Source organism: Crocodylus siamensis, chromosome 12 (assembly GCF_052110815.1).
Source record: "Crocodylus siamensis isolate JL-2025a chromosome 12, ASM5211081v1, whole genome shotgun sequence".
Lineage (NCBI taxonomy): Eukaryota > Metazoa > Chordata > Crocodylia > Crocodylidae > Crocodylus > Crocodylus siamensis.
This window is the reverse complement of record NC_143406.1, coordinates 2129033-2143678: the sequence shown is the minus strand read 5'-3', so window position 1 is coordinate 2143678 and position 14646 is coordinate 2129033. Positions and strand designations below refer to the sequence as shown.

General features: G+C 55.3%; 1 protein-coding gene across 5 annotated transcripts in view; it reads right to left on the bottom strand.

Moving 5' to 3' along the window:
- Positions 1-9421: 9421 nt before the first annotated feature.
- Positions 9422-14646, bottom strand: part of SPEN (spen family transcriptional repressor) — a 78906-nt gene continuing 73681 nt past the window's right edge. For 4 of the 5 annotated variants that reach the window (XM_090024826.1, XM_090024827.1, XM_090024829.1 and 1 more), the window contains 4 exons: positions 14011-14424; positions 12428-12622; positions 11753-11911; positions 9422-10585 (listed from right to left, as the gene is read on the bottom strand). In XM_090024826.1, the coding sequence (XP_089880952.1) occupies positions 10454-10585; positions 11753-11911; positions 12428-12622; positions 14011-14424 (900 nt within the window). In that variant the 3' untranslated portion in view covers positions 9422-10453. The remainder of the gene's footprint in view (positions 10586-11752; positions 11912-12427; positions 12623-14010; positions 14425-14646) is intronic. The other variant, XM_090024828.1, reaches the window with a different exon arrangement.

The following is a 14646-nucleotide window of genomic DNA, read 5'->3' as shown; positions in this document are numbered from 1 at the left end:
CCTGCTAAAGGGCCAACCTGACAGCAGGGCCGCCCCACCTCTCCCTTCACCCGCCTGCCCGCTGCCCTGCAGGCAAACAAGCGCCCAGGGGAAAAGGGATAGACTGGAAGCACCAGCACTGACTCCACAGCCCCAGGGCCGTGCTCCCCACCCTGTGCCGCCAGCCCCCTCCTCCTGCCCCACCAGCTGGCCCACAACAAGGGAGCCCCTGGCCGGTCAGCCACCCCCCGCCTTGCCCCAGGGCCCAGGGCCAGGACCCCCCTGGGGCACGGTGTCTCCACCTCCCCTGTCAGCTGCTGCCCTGGGCTTCCCTGCAGGGGTGGGCTGCTCTCCTCTGGCCCCCCCCCCGCTCCCCCCACCCGGGCAGGGCCCTTTGGGTCCCTGCTGTGGGGACGGCAGCTCCCGCAGCCACAACCAGCGCCCCCCCCGCGCCCCGCCCCTGCGCCCGGCGGGGGGACCAGAGGGGCCAGCCCGGCCACGGCCGCCCTGCACGCCCCCCCACCCCGCGCCGCGGCCGGGCAGACAGTGCCGCGGGGGGAAGAGCGCCCCGCACGGTCACGGCAGCATCCCGGGGGGAAGCGGCGCGGGGCGGCCCGGAGCCGCCACCAGCCCCGCGCGGGGTTTGCCTCCGCCCCGCTCCGGCGGCCCCCGGCGTCCCCCGGGGGGGGGGGGGCGAGGCGCGGCTCGGGGCGGCCCCGGGCACAGGCCCCGCGTGCCCCCCCCCCCGCACGAGCCCGCGCGGCTCCGGGGCGGCTGCAGCCCCGCGCACAGGCCGGGCCCCCGCCCCCGGGGCCGCAGCTGCCGGCAGGCAGGGCGGGGCGTTTCCGGCGCGGGCGGCCCCGCCCCCGGGCGGCCCCGCCCCCTCCCCGGCCGGCCGGCGCGCGGGGCGGGGCTCGCTGCCCTCGGCGGCACGAACCGCTCCGGGCGGGGCCGGTCCCGGCGCTGAGGCCCCGCCCCGCTGCCGCCCGGCAGGGCCCGGAGCGAGGTCCTGCGGCCCCGGGGGCGGGGGCCCGGCCTGTGCGCGGGGCTGCAGCCGCCCCGGAGCCGCGCGGGCTCGTGCGGGGGGGGGGGCACGCGGGGCCTGTGCCCGGGGCCGCCCCGAGCCGCGCCTCGCCCCCCCCCCCCGGGGGACGCCGGGGGCCGCCGGAGCGGGGCGGAGGCAAACCCTGCGCGGGGCTGGCGGCGGCTCCGGGCCGCCCCGCGCCGCTTCCCCCCGCGGCACTGTCTGCCCGGCCGCGGCGCGGGGGGGCGTGCAGGGCGGCCGTGGCCGGGCTAGCCCCTCTGGTCCCCCCGCCGGGCGCAGGGGCGGGGCGCGGGGGGGGCGCTGGTTGTGGCTGCGGGAGCTGCCGTCCCCACAGCAGGGACCCAAAGGGCCCTGCCCGGGTGGGGGGAGCGGGGGGGGGGGGGCCAGAGGAGAGCAGCCCACCCCTGCAGGGAAGCCCAGGGCAGCAGCTGACAGGGGAGGTGGAGACACCGTGCCCCAGGGGGGTCCTGGCCCTGGGCCCTGGGGCAAGGCGGGGGGTGGCTGACCGGCCAGGGGCTCCCTTGTTGTGGGCCAGCTGGCGGGGCAGGAGGAGGGGGCTGGCGGCGCAGGGTGGGGAGCACGGCCCTGGGGCTGTGGAGTCAGTGCTGGTGCTTCCAGTCTATCCCTTTTCCCCTGGGCGCTTGTTTGCCTGCAGGGCAGCGGGCAGGCGGGTGAAGGGAGAGGTGGGGCGGCCCTGCTGTCAGGTTGGCCCTTTAGCAGGGTGGTTCGGGACACTGCCAGCGGTGGCAGGGGCTGCAGGTTCAAGTCCCTGATCGGCTTGAGTCCCCTGGCTGCCATCTACTACGCAACCGTTTCCCCCTCCGGCGCTTGCCTTCTAGCTGGAACTCAGGGGTGATTGCGGTTGCGAGTCGGAGGGGACTTGAAGTTGTAGCTCAGTTGGAAATGTCCTGAACCACCTGGCAGCTGGCTGGGTTTTTTTTGGCCTTCAAAACAGGAAGGCCCCTGTCATTCAAAAAACACCAACCCCTGCTGCTCCCCCAGACAGTCACCAGCCTAGCCTTTCCCCCCTCAGCCCCCTTGCACACACAAGGGACCCACTGAGGAGCCAGAGGGCTCCTACCAGGCCAGGACTTGAACCCACAACCTTTGCCACCTAGGGTAGCACCCTTACCACCAGAGTACCAGGGAAGGTGGGAGCTCCTGCTGCCGTGGGCCCCTTGAGGCGCAGCACCCAGCCCCGCCATGGAAAGAGGATGGCGTCTCCCTGCAAAACAGGGGAGGCCGGGGCCTGAACCCAGGCCCTCAGCACCCGCAGGGAGAGGCCCAGCACCGTGCACCGCAGGGCCGGGCTGGCTCAGTGCCTCACTTCTGGGCCCCTTGACTCGCTCCCTGCGCGCACGCGCTGGCCCCACGGCAAGGGCAGTCCTGCACGGCCGCGGCCTCACAGCCTGGGGGCCAAGGGGCCCCGGGCCCGGCTTTTCCTCTTGCTTTGCCCAGCCGCTGCGGGCCGAGGGCCATCGTATTTGCCGTGCCCGAGAGGACTTGTTCCAGCCGCCCGTGCGCCAGTCCAGAGCCGTCGGGCTGGAGGCCGGGACGTTTGTTTGCGGCCACGGAGCTGCCTGGAAGGAGCGATGCCGCGTGGCTTGTCCCCCGTGGGCTGCGGGCACCGGTCGTGTCCGGCTGCTCGGCAGGGCCCGCTGCGGGGCCCCAGCTCCCGCACGACCCCAGCCCGGGGTGCAGAGAAGGGGGCGCGGAGGCCTCCAGCCACAAGGGAATCGGGACCCCCAGTCTGTGCTTCCCAGCACCGGGCCCCAACCCCGGCTCTGGGGGAGACCTGGGCTTGGGGGGGAGCAGCAGCCTCAGGCTGCGCTCAGGGAGCTGAACAGCTGTGTCCTGCACAGCTCAGATACGTGGGGACCCAAGGAAGACCACCTACCCAAACACCCTCCCTAGGGCCTGGCTCAGACCAAGGCTGAGCTGTGGAGCTGCCTCTGGGGCCCCAAAAGGCAAAGGACCGTGAGCTGGGCAGCCAAACCTGGATCTGCACCCCAGGGCCTGCTGTCCTCCTGGAGGGGCCCAACGCTGCACCCAGGAATTTCTGCCATGCAAAGGCACAGGAGCTGCGCAAGGGGCAGGCCAGCGGCCCCCGCTGCGGGGCGACTCTGCTTCACCCTGCGCTGGGAGGCAGAGCCCTGCTCTGGCTGTGGGGGGCCTGCTGAGGTTCCGGGGTCCGGCGCTTCCTGTCCAAGGCTGCACAGCAGCTCCTCTGCCCTCGTGGCAGGGCCCCTGCCCTGTGCTGGGTCGTGACCACCCATGGCTGCGGGCTGGATGCAGGCCCACATGCAGCATCACCTCCGCCAGCCCCGACCCTGTCCCTGGGCAGCTTTGCCCATGTGGGGTTTTACCGTTGTAAAAGATTTACCTTCTTTCCGCGGAGAACTAGGAACCTTGCATGCGTCTTTGCACATGTCTAGCTCAGCCGTCTTGGACCTGTTGAGACTACAGGGAGCCCCGGGGGAGGCTGGCACGGTGGGCAGCCCCCTTGGAAAAGCCATGCCGAGCTCTCGCTTGACTGGGGCAGCTCCGGGGAGCACCCCAGAGCTGGCAGGTTAAAGCCTGACTTTGTCTTGTGCATCCCGGATCCGCATGGATGTGGCATGGATGCTGCGGCCCTGGGTGGAGAATCACTGTGCAAAGCAAACAGTTCCAGGCCACTCATGCACGCGCGCTCGCACACGCACACACACACACGCACACACACTTTCAAGCATGCGCACGCAGACGCACACATGCACATATGCTCATGCACACACATATACGCACACTCATACCCATGCATGCATGTGCTCAAGCATGCGCACATATACACACATACACATACTCTCACACACACACACACTCACACTCTCTGCAGGCACAGCTCACTCCTGCCCCATCCCCAGCATGTGCTGGTGCTGCCTTCCAGCCCCTTCCCAGCCCCTGAACACCGGGGAGCAGGGGGCGTGAGGCTGATCCAACTACACGTGGACACCTCTGTCCCACAATCTAGCCACATGGGGGGATCCCCAAAATCCAGCCATATTAAAGGGGGGGGGAGGGGGCTTATCCAGCCACATTAAAAGGAGAGCCACGCCTCTCCCCCGATCAACACCCCTATAATTCAGCCATGCTGGTGCAGGGGTTACCCTCCCTTAAAGCAGCCGCTGTGGGGGAACGGTGGTGCTATAACGCAGACACGAGGTGGGCACGCCATAATGCAGCCACCTTAAGAGCCGGGGGGATGGGTCGCCCCCACTCCAGCAAGCTTGGGGGTGACTCTCAACCAGCCACATGGGGGAACCCCATATCTACCTGCATTAATGAGGGTTGGGGGGGCCAGGGCCAGTGTTGCAGGGGTAAGCACCCCATAAATCCAGCCATGTGGGGGGAATGCCCCCTCCCCCAAAATAGCCACATCTGGGGGAGGGGACCTAGAATCCAGACACTTTTTGTGAGGTACCCTGTAATGTTAAGGGTTTTTTGGAAGGGGGATGGGAGTTAATCCACCCACATTAAACTGTGTGTTGGGGGGAGGTCATCCCCATAACCAGCCCCACTGCTGGCAGGGATTAACCCATAATCCAGCCAGATTCTGTGGGGGGCACCCCCTAACCCAGCTTCATTAAGGGGTCTTGGGAGGGGTGTTAGGGGTGGGGGGAATGGTCCTGATCCAGCCCCTTTTGGTGTGGGGCTGGAGCCAGGCCCCCAGCACTCAGCCTCCCAGTGCAGCCAGGACCAGCTGGTTTTCTCTCCAGCTCTGCCACAGCCACGCTGCCGTCCCTAGTCATATCCCTTTGCCAAGCTGCACAGCTGTCTCTCGGGCCCACCAGCCCATGGGAACCCGGTTTCCAGCCCATGTTTCTCCTGGTGCTTCTAACTCAGTAGCAGTGGAGCCAGGAAGGGGATGGCTCCCTCTGTAGCTACCCAGGTCTGTGCTGTCCTGCTATAGCAGCCCCTGAGACAGGACCTGGCTCAGTGGACCGTGGGTCTGACCCTGCCGACAAGTGAGTGGACGCCAGGGACCGGCAGCTGCTGCCATACTGGGGCCCCCGGTCCCAGCAGAGTGCAAGACCCCTGCAACGAGGACTGACAGCCACCGGGAGCTGCCCCAAGCCCCTGGCTCTCAGGAAACCTGGGTTTGGGGGTAACAGCAGCGTCAGGCTGTGCTCATGTCAGTTGTAGGGAGGCCAAACACATCACCCCTTTTTAAAATAAAAATCCTTCCCTGCAAGATGCATCCACTCCCCTCCGCTGTCCCACTCACCAGGGGCTTGCTACTGCGGTCTTTTCCAGCCATCCTTCTCTATACAGTAAGCGTGTGCGCGTGGAGCGTGCTTGAGATGGGCCACAGCACGGCAGCAAGTAGGAGCCTTCCTTTAAGGCTTATTTAAAGGTTTGAGCGGCTGTGGCTATGAACAGCCCCCGGTGCAACAGGATGATGACAGGTAGCCTTGCAGAGCTCCGTCCTTGTCGTTGGTCCCCCAGCCGCCCGCCCTGTTTGCTTTCTCCAGGTCCCACCACCTGGCAGATGCTCAGTCCCACGGCTCCTGCTGTGTTGCCAGGCGCAAGTCGGTGTGGATCTCATACATGGGGGGCAGGGAGATAAAACCAATAAAGCCCCCAAAAAAGAATTGAGTCACTGAAAAGGCCCCCAAATCATCCAGGGGGAATGGGGGACGCCAGCATGATCTCTCATTTTTAAAATACAAACCACCCAACTTTGTCGGTTGTGCCGTTTTTCAGAGGTTCTCTGGATTTCCAGGTATGCGACTGCTCTTTCAATCATCCCCGGCTGCTCAAGATCTCCCCGGGAACGCCTCCACTCTGGAAACGTGGCAGTTTTGCATATTTTTTAGAGAGCCACAGAGCAAAACCCAAAATGGGGATTACGGGGAAGTGCAGCAGGTCCTAAAGCAGTTACGCCAGCCGGGTTGGGAGCGGGGATTCGGGTTAGATCAGGCCCTTGAAGAAGCCTGCCCGCATCTTTGTTGCGCTGAGCCAGCTTCGGGTGCTCGGAGCAGCTGTTCTGGGTGTACATCAGTCTTGCCCGGGGTGCACTCCCAGGAATATCCCAGAATGCACCACTGGGGGGCACCTGCAAATAAGCTCCATATTTCTGACACAAGAAACGGTGCAACAGCTCTGCAGGCGCAGGCCCATTTGGCAGCCTGTGAGCGCCTGAAGTGGGACAAGCAGAGTCGTTTGAGCCCCGTTTCACGCAGCATTCATGTTGGAGCCGTTCACACGTGAGCAAATGCAACAGCTAGAGCAGAGCAGCGAACATGTGCTCCAGAGCACTGAATCCCCCTCCCCATTGCACAGGCACGATGTGGCGCCTGCCCTGCGGTGCCAACTCTTCCCTGTACCGAGGGGCTTTCAGATCACCGTGGCCCCGTGGCTCCTGGAGGTCCAAATGGGGAACAAGCCGTGTTCCCTCTCCAGGCTGCAGGCCGTGAAGGTTGGCAGCTGCAATGCCCCGCTTTCCCGGAGTCCCTGAGGGCTGACCACTTCCATGCTGGTCCGTCCTGGTCTGCTTGAGGCTGGGGAGGAACAGACGGTCTCCTAGGAGAAGCCAGGCCTGACTCCTCAGCTATGTCGGCTCTCCGGGAGGGCCGTGCTGGGTTTGCAATAGGGTTTCTAGGCTCCCTCCTGCAGTGCATTAGCAGGACTGTCTCTGCGCTCTCAGGAGCCAGCCGTCACTTTGCCCATTGCGTTCCTGAGTCCTTGGATCACGTGAAATTCAAGCCAGCGGCTCTCACCAAGTCCCCGCAGGCGCCCAGTCGGAACCATCACTCCAGTGCCAGCCTCCATTTCTGCTTCTAGGCATCATCCAAACCCAAGAGCCTCTTGCGCTCCAGAGGGACAGATTCCCTGTTCAGCCCAGCCAGGCCAAGCAAGTGGGTGCAGCCAAGGTGGGGAGGAAGCCACCAAGACCCCCCTAAGCACTGCATCCTTCCTCAGGCCTGGGGGGTCCTGAAGCCTCCGTCGGTGGGATGTGCCGGGTCCTTCGCTGGATCCTGATGGATCAGCTCTGTGCAGATGCTGATGGCAGACGGGGCAGCAACCCACATGCAGGCGCTCCACAGGCGAGATGTGGACGAGAGAACTGTCCGGCCTCCTCCTCTGCCGTGCTGCTCCGAGAGCGAGCAGAGACACAACCGATGGCTTCGGTTTGAGAGAGAAAGTAGACCCTTAGGCCCTCGAGGTGGAAGAACCAGGAACGCAAGGAGGAAAAGCAAACTTGTGGCCACATGTATTTTTTTTCCTTCCTCTTCACTGTGGTTTTGCTGGTGTGGTTCGGTATCGCACCCCGTAGCTATGGAGGCAAAGCAAAAGCCAACAGGCTCTTTCATCGAGAAGGCTGTACCTTCCCTCAGTTCTCTTTCTACTGAGGGAGGTGGGTGCAGGTCCAAAGCAACAGACCTGTGGGTTTCACATCTGAAACCAAAGCTCCTATGTCCACCGCAGAGGCAGGGAACTGAGGCCCAGACAGATGAAGTAGCCTGGCAGTTTTGGCAGAGCCGGAGATAGAGCCGACATCTCCAGTCTTCCACGAATGCTCCAAGTACCCTCCTCCCCACTCCAGTGGCCCAAGTGGTAGCAAACACAAGAGGCTTTTTGGAGTCAGAAAAAAGTCCGTTTAAAAAAAGAAAAGGAAAGAGCTTGGTTAAAACTTTTGTGCCCTGAACACTCAACATTCACCACAGAGATCTATGCTGAATGCAAAGGCAAAGACAGTTCAGTTTGCATTTGTGGCCTGGCTTCTCATCCTCATGACAGCACTGCGCACAACACCTACCGATTTTGTTTTTTAAGCTTACAGCATAATTGATGCTTTTATTTATACCATTAGCCCCCCATCCCATCAAAATGAAAACTCAATTTTAATACCTTAGAGAGCTCCAGAAACATTCACAGACGTTTGCAAAACTGCTTTCCCGTTCCTCTGTTCCTGCTTCTGTATCTCTTTTTAGTGGAGCTGGCGTCTCTCTCACATGGGGACATAATAACACTTCCCAGATGGAAAAGGCAAAGCAGGAGCCAGGGAAGCAACTGGCCCAATTAGAAAAGCACTGATAATTAAAGAGGTTCAACACAGTTGTGATTCAGGTTCCCTACTCTCCAAAGCTTTTAGAGAAACTTAATCGCTGTTAAACCAGCTGGTTTAAAATGATCTAGTTTAAATTAACAGCTGGTTTTAAAAACTGCTGAATACAGAATGTCACACTTTGCAAATCATTATAGCTAGCTACACACATTTAAAAAAAACAGTAGCATCAAATTGGCAAGATGGCGACTTCCCTGTCTGATGGGTAATTGCATTTTGGCAGTTTTTCTTTTGGCACTTTCTTCTTAATTACATACAGGGATAAAATGTTTATATATGTGTGTATAGATATGTGTATATGTGTGCGCACACAGGCATGCATATATGGGTATGTGTGTATAGTATGTATTCAATTTGCATTTATATAATGCATGTGTTTGTGTGTATACAGTGTGTGTATATATGTGTACACATGTATCGAGTACATATATAATTGCGCATTTATATAATGCATGTGTATATATATGCGTATTTGCGTGTGTGTATATAAAATGCGTGTGTATATATACGTTCGTGGGGGGGGGTGTATGCATGTATGTATATGTATGTGGGTGGGTGTATACACACACACACGCATACACAATTGCATTGCACTGGCGTTTCCCTTAACCAACCACACCAGTTCAGCTGTGCATCGCCACACTGGAAAGAACCCGAATGGAGAGTTTCTTGCAGCTGGGTGCCAGACTCCTTCCCAAGGAGGAAGCCCCATAACGTTTTCATAGCGGATATCCATTATCCCTGCAGCCACCTTCCACTTCAGCCCTACTCCTGCAGCTGATACACTGATGAATCCTGCAGAGCAAATCCTGATCACACGCAAGTGTCAGTCATAAGGACTTCCTACAACTCTTGCTACAAAAGCTTTTTTACTGATTTCAGCGATTTGGGGTCTTTACTGATATAAGATGGAGTTTCTTAAAATAATAAACAATTTGTTTCTTCAAACGTGCTCTTTCTTGTTTAAGTTGCTATTGTTTATTCCGTGTATCAAAATTCAAAGTTACCCAGGAAAGAACCAGTATTTTGGAGTTTTACAAATATTTACACCACAAAAAGACAAAGGTGAAGCCTTGATCTGATCCTGGATGAAAACTTGGATGAAACAAGTCAAACTCACCAAGAAAAAAACCCGGCAAAAGCTCCTACGCACAATCACCTGGGAAACAGCAAGCATCCAGCGCAGCGGACGTGGCTTCTTAGTAATGCCGACTGGCCCAAACTTGCATGAGATCTCAATCTGCTTTTAGTCTCCCCCCCATGGAGCAGCTGATGGATCACATCCAGACTCAACATGTTTTGTATTTTTTAATAAAGTTTGTAATCCAATGGACACACAAAACAAAACTGCGCTGAGAAAACAGTTCCATAAATTAATAAGTGTTAGGGCAGGTGAGGAAGAGGGAGGAAGGCGGGTAAAAAGTCTTTGTACAAGTGTATAACACTTCCACATATTGTGAGACGAGGGACGGGGCAGGTAATGTTTAAATGAAGCGCACTTACAAATGAGTGACAATACAAAGTCTGAGTATGAAAATAAGATTTTCTCTGAAAACACATTTTTGGCACAGATTAAAAAAAAATGTATGTTGTGGGGATCTGATTTTTTTAAAGTCAGTATTATATATATTTATATATATTATATATATATTTATATATACACACACCCACTGAGTTCTGCATATCCCACCAGGAAGGAAAATAGCGCTCCCTTTTGTTTTGTTTTTTCAGTGTAAACTGTACATCCCAGATGAAGAGAAGACAACTGCAGCAAGGGGAGTGGAGGAGAGGAAGGGTCACATCCAGAAGAAGAAGAAGAAAAAAAAAAGATACTGTGTGAAATGATCCTTGACCCACAAATTTCAGCAGAAGTTCCCAGGTCCTGCGTTTGATCCACAACGCATGTTAATGTGTGTCAAGACATCCAGAACGTCACAGCATGTCTTCAACTGTGCAAAGGTCCAAGTCACTAATTTAGTGCAAAGGCAGTTCAGGTTCTTTTTTAAATTTTTTGTTAAAAAAAATAGCCATCCTTATTTTCCCCAAAAGGAGGCACAGAAACCCAATACCAGTCCGCCTGCTGAGTGCATCAGTTGTCCGTAAGCTAAAGCAATATGTAAACATACAAGGTAGCAGAACCACTACCCAGCAACAGTTTGATCAGGGCCTGTTAGGGCAGGAGGCTGGTAGTCTGGCAGCATTTTCTTGGTTCATTCGTCTCTCTCTCTCTCTCTTTTTCCTTTATTTTTTTCCTCTTTTTTTGTTTTTTGTTGGGTTTTTTTGCTGCAGGGCCTTGGAAAAGTCAGTAACCAGTAAACAGCTCATACCGATGCGATGACAATCATAAGGTGAGGAGAGATGTTGGAGATGCTGGCTAGGAGGTCTGGAGCTAGACGGGACAGGTGGTTTTCAGAGAATTCACAGGGTGGGAATATCTGCAGAACGTAGGCAGGCTGTGAAGGGAGGGGAAAAAAAACAAAGCATGAAAAGAGGGGCTGGGAACCTCTATATATTACTGGTTTTGCATGTACAAATCTGACAAGAACGGGAGCCCAGACCTGGATAACGCACATGGTGCCACAATAAAGAAGTTCACCTTGACACTGCTAAATTGAACTGTGAAGCAAATGCTGATGGAGAAAGACCACTGACAAAAGCTTCTTTAAAAAAAAAAGGAATAAAAGCCACATACGATGCAGCCCTCACTCCCTCCTCTTTTACTAGGGAACCTACGCGAGATGTCACGAGCAGCAGGCAACCTCAAAATCAATCTTTCTCACCAGCTTTGGCTGGGAGACGGGAGATGCTAGTGCCGGTTACAGCCTCAAGTAGCAGGAAGATAAGGTTCAAAAATCGAAAAAGCGGGATGTGCACTGGGGGCAACGCTATTTAGCACTGGTACACAAGGGCACTTTTTCAAACATGTATTGAGGTTGCTTCACTGATTCACCAGCAACACACGTCTGCTTCTCAGAGCAAAGGATTTCTGCCCCTTGGTATCTGAGCACGTGAACGGGTTTATCACGAAACAGAGAACAATAGCTGTTAATAATCTTTTTGAGCGAAGGAACAGCTTTCATAGCACTGGAGAGCTGAGCAGGGTGGAAAGTCATTCCAGCGAATTATTTGTTCCTGGTAAAAACAGAGCAGATTGGACTTGGTGCAGCAGTGCATCCAGGACAAATATTCCAGTGTTATAGAAAAAACCCCACACATTTGGGGAGATGTAATGTTCTGAGATATTTCAGGTGCCCTGGGAAAAAGCTCTTGGACAGCATATAAAAAAAACCCCAAGGATATAAAAGAAGGGCAGGTGTGGAATGCTACTTGCTTTTTATCTTTAAAGGCAAAAATGTATACAGCACAAATATGGAAAGGAGAAAACAAAGATGCTCCCTTTGACTTTTCAGTTCACCTTTGAGATTCCTATTTGGTTTATTTTCACCATGGAAACAACCAGCTACCCCTACACATGCTAAATGTCTCAAAGAGACAAGCATGGACCTCGATCCTAGCCACGCACGAGGGATGCTGGATGGGGTTCCACGCCCCACCTCTACAGCAGTTGTCTACTTAACTTTAGCTTTATCTACAAAGTTTTGCTGTTTCCTTCCCAATACCTGATTAGAGCCGGGGTTGGGAACATTGATGATTCCTGCAGCTTGTTTAGCCTGCAGGTAGCTAATGAATGCAGCCTTAAGTGACTCCGTCTGACTCACTACATCTTCCTGGTCTCGTCCACAAGGCAAGGCCAGTAACAGGCAGTAATCACTCTCCACCTGGAAAGAAATTATAACAATTATCAGTCAAGCACTTGTCAAGAATAGGCTGGCTCCTGATATCTAATCATCCTAAACCCTTTGCTGGAAAATCCAGCTTCCTGCAAACTGTGCACGAGTGCTGTTGGAAAACAGCTGCCGAAATCTCAGCCATTTCCAAAGAAGGTGAAGAAACCTATCAAGATTTTTTAACCTCCAGTTTTCTACGGACTTCTGTTTCCCGTGTTGCTCAGACACTTCGGAGATAACAGAAGTCTGTTCCACGGACAAAAGTGCTTTTTAAGGCACTAACTAACCCCTCTGCTGTTCTCGATTCTAAGGGTAGCATGCAGAGTGAAACTAGGCATTAACTTCTGCACTTAAGCCTTAGGTAAAATCTGGGGGCTGGACCCGATGATCTTGCCAGGTCCCTTCAAGCCCTAATGTCTATGAAATCTGTGAAATGAGACATATCTGATGCCTGTGACAATATTTCCGAGGCTCTATGGCCCCAAGCAGCAAAGACGTCAGCCGTACCATCATTCTGCGTGCTACACCCTCCAACTGTGAAGCCTCTAGACGCATGCGCTGAGCAATTCTCAGCGGAGGGCCTCCTTCGGGTGCTGGCAGGGACCGGTGTGCCAAGACGTTGTTACCGGAGACAAAGTGGAGCTGAACCGCAGCGGTGTCGTTCTTCAGCGCCAGGAGGCCCTGCCACACAATTGGGTATTTCTGAAAATAAACAGGAGAAGAGACCTTAATACATATCAAGAAAGAAGGGAAATAAAAGACCTAGGGAAATGCTTGCAGTGAAGAGCTCCCATGTGTACGCTTCTGAGATTCACAGGTCATACTGGCATCACTGCACTGGTTCTTCACCCATGCAGGACACATGACAGACACGCAGGCTACGCCATGCCACAATTAATAGTGCAACCCTTTTTCTTCATGGTAGTCACCTGTCTTGGGTACTTCCCTGGTCCTTTCCTCATGTCTGAGCACATCATAATCTCTAATGCACATATCCTCCGAAAGGCCAGGCAATGCTATTAGTCAAATTTTACAGATGGGAAGCTGAGGAGGAGAGAAACAAAGAGACTTGCCCAGGGTCACACAAGGAACATCGGGCAGAGGAGGGAACTGAACGTGTCACAGATGCCAGACTAGTGCTCTCACCACTGGACCATCCTTCCTCTATCATTTCTCTCAACTCCTTATGCTCCAGTATCTAAGTTTTTTTAAAAAAGGAAAAACCAGCCTTGCAAAGATAACCTTCCCCAGGGAAAGAATGTCTAATAATGCAGTGATTTCTGGCTCAGTGTCTAATAATGAGGGATGTGGATAACCTGGAGAAGGTCCAGAGGAGGGCCACTCATATAGTTAAGGGCTTGCAGGCCAAGCCCTACGAGGAGAGACTAGGGCACCTGGACCTCTTCAGCCTTCGCAAGAGAAGGTTGAGAGGCAACCACCTTGTGGCTGCCTATAAATTCATCATGGGGGCGCAGAAGGGAATTGGTGAGGCTCTAATCACCAAGGCGCCCCTGGGGGTCACAAGAAAGAATGGCCATAAGCTAGCAGAGAGCAGATTTAGACTGGACATTAGAAGGAACTTCTTCACAGTAAGAGTGGCCAAAATTTGGAATGGGGTCCCATGGGAGGTGGTGCTCCCCCCTACCCTGGGGGTCTTCAAGAGGAGGTTGGATGGGCATCTGGCTGGGGTCATCTGAACCCAGCACTCTTTCCTGCCTATGCAGGGGGTTGGACTCGATGATCTGTTGAGGTCCCTTCCAACCCTAACATCTATGAATGCAGTGATTTCTGGCTAAGTCTGAAGAGAGCCTGAAACATTAGCACATCTAGAGTGTTCTCACTCTTGCCATATAAATGTGACTATCACCAACTATTCTCTGGTGACAAAAGCATCCAAGAAAGCAGAGGGACGGCTATGTTCTGAAGATGTGTGGAATTTAATGTGAGTGGCAGTACGTTTTGGCGTCACAAGTGGGAAGATCACAGTCAAGTGCCACCATCTATCTCCTCTCCCTTAGTCCCTGCTTGACAGGCATAACAAAGCATGAAGATGACAGCAGCTCAGGAAGGACAGGGAAGATAAAGCTTACCGTTAAGAGCTGAACCATATCCACAGGTCTCTGAGAAACTGGGTGAAGAGAAGGATCCTGTTTCAGAGCTGACTGGGGTTCAGGGCGGGTCAGCGGCAGGCCTGGTGGGGCTCCAGGGCCTGAAGTTGTAGGGATGAACAAAGACTGCTTCGGAACTGCCTGAGGCTGGTGCGGTGATGGAAGCTCCTGTTTCAATGAAATGGCAACAGGTGAAGGGTAGGAGGTCTGGCCTGTATCTGCCTGTGCCCTCTGAAGATGTATGTGAGGATCTATCTGTGCTGCATGCCTATTTACAGTGGTGTGGTGGGTCTGCTCAGGTCCGGCTGCCTGTGGCCCCTTGGAGTCCTGGGAAATCTGAGGAGTTTTGCTGCGCACTGGCTGACCGGGGTGCGAGTGCTCACCTTCCGACAGACCCTATAAAGCGGAGGGGGGCAGGGGGAGAAAGAAGGCAAGGGTTGAAGAATGCACTTAAGGCACAGAGCGTTCTCATTTACCAAGACTTCTAGAAAACAGACTGGAATCCACCTAGGCGTTCATGTGGCTCCTATGACAGCAGCATCTAAGAACTTCACAGCATCACTGTGAGTCATCATCACTCCCCCAGGAAAAAACCTGTTCAACCTCATGCAGGGAGCC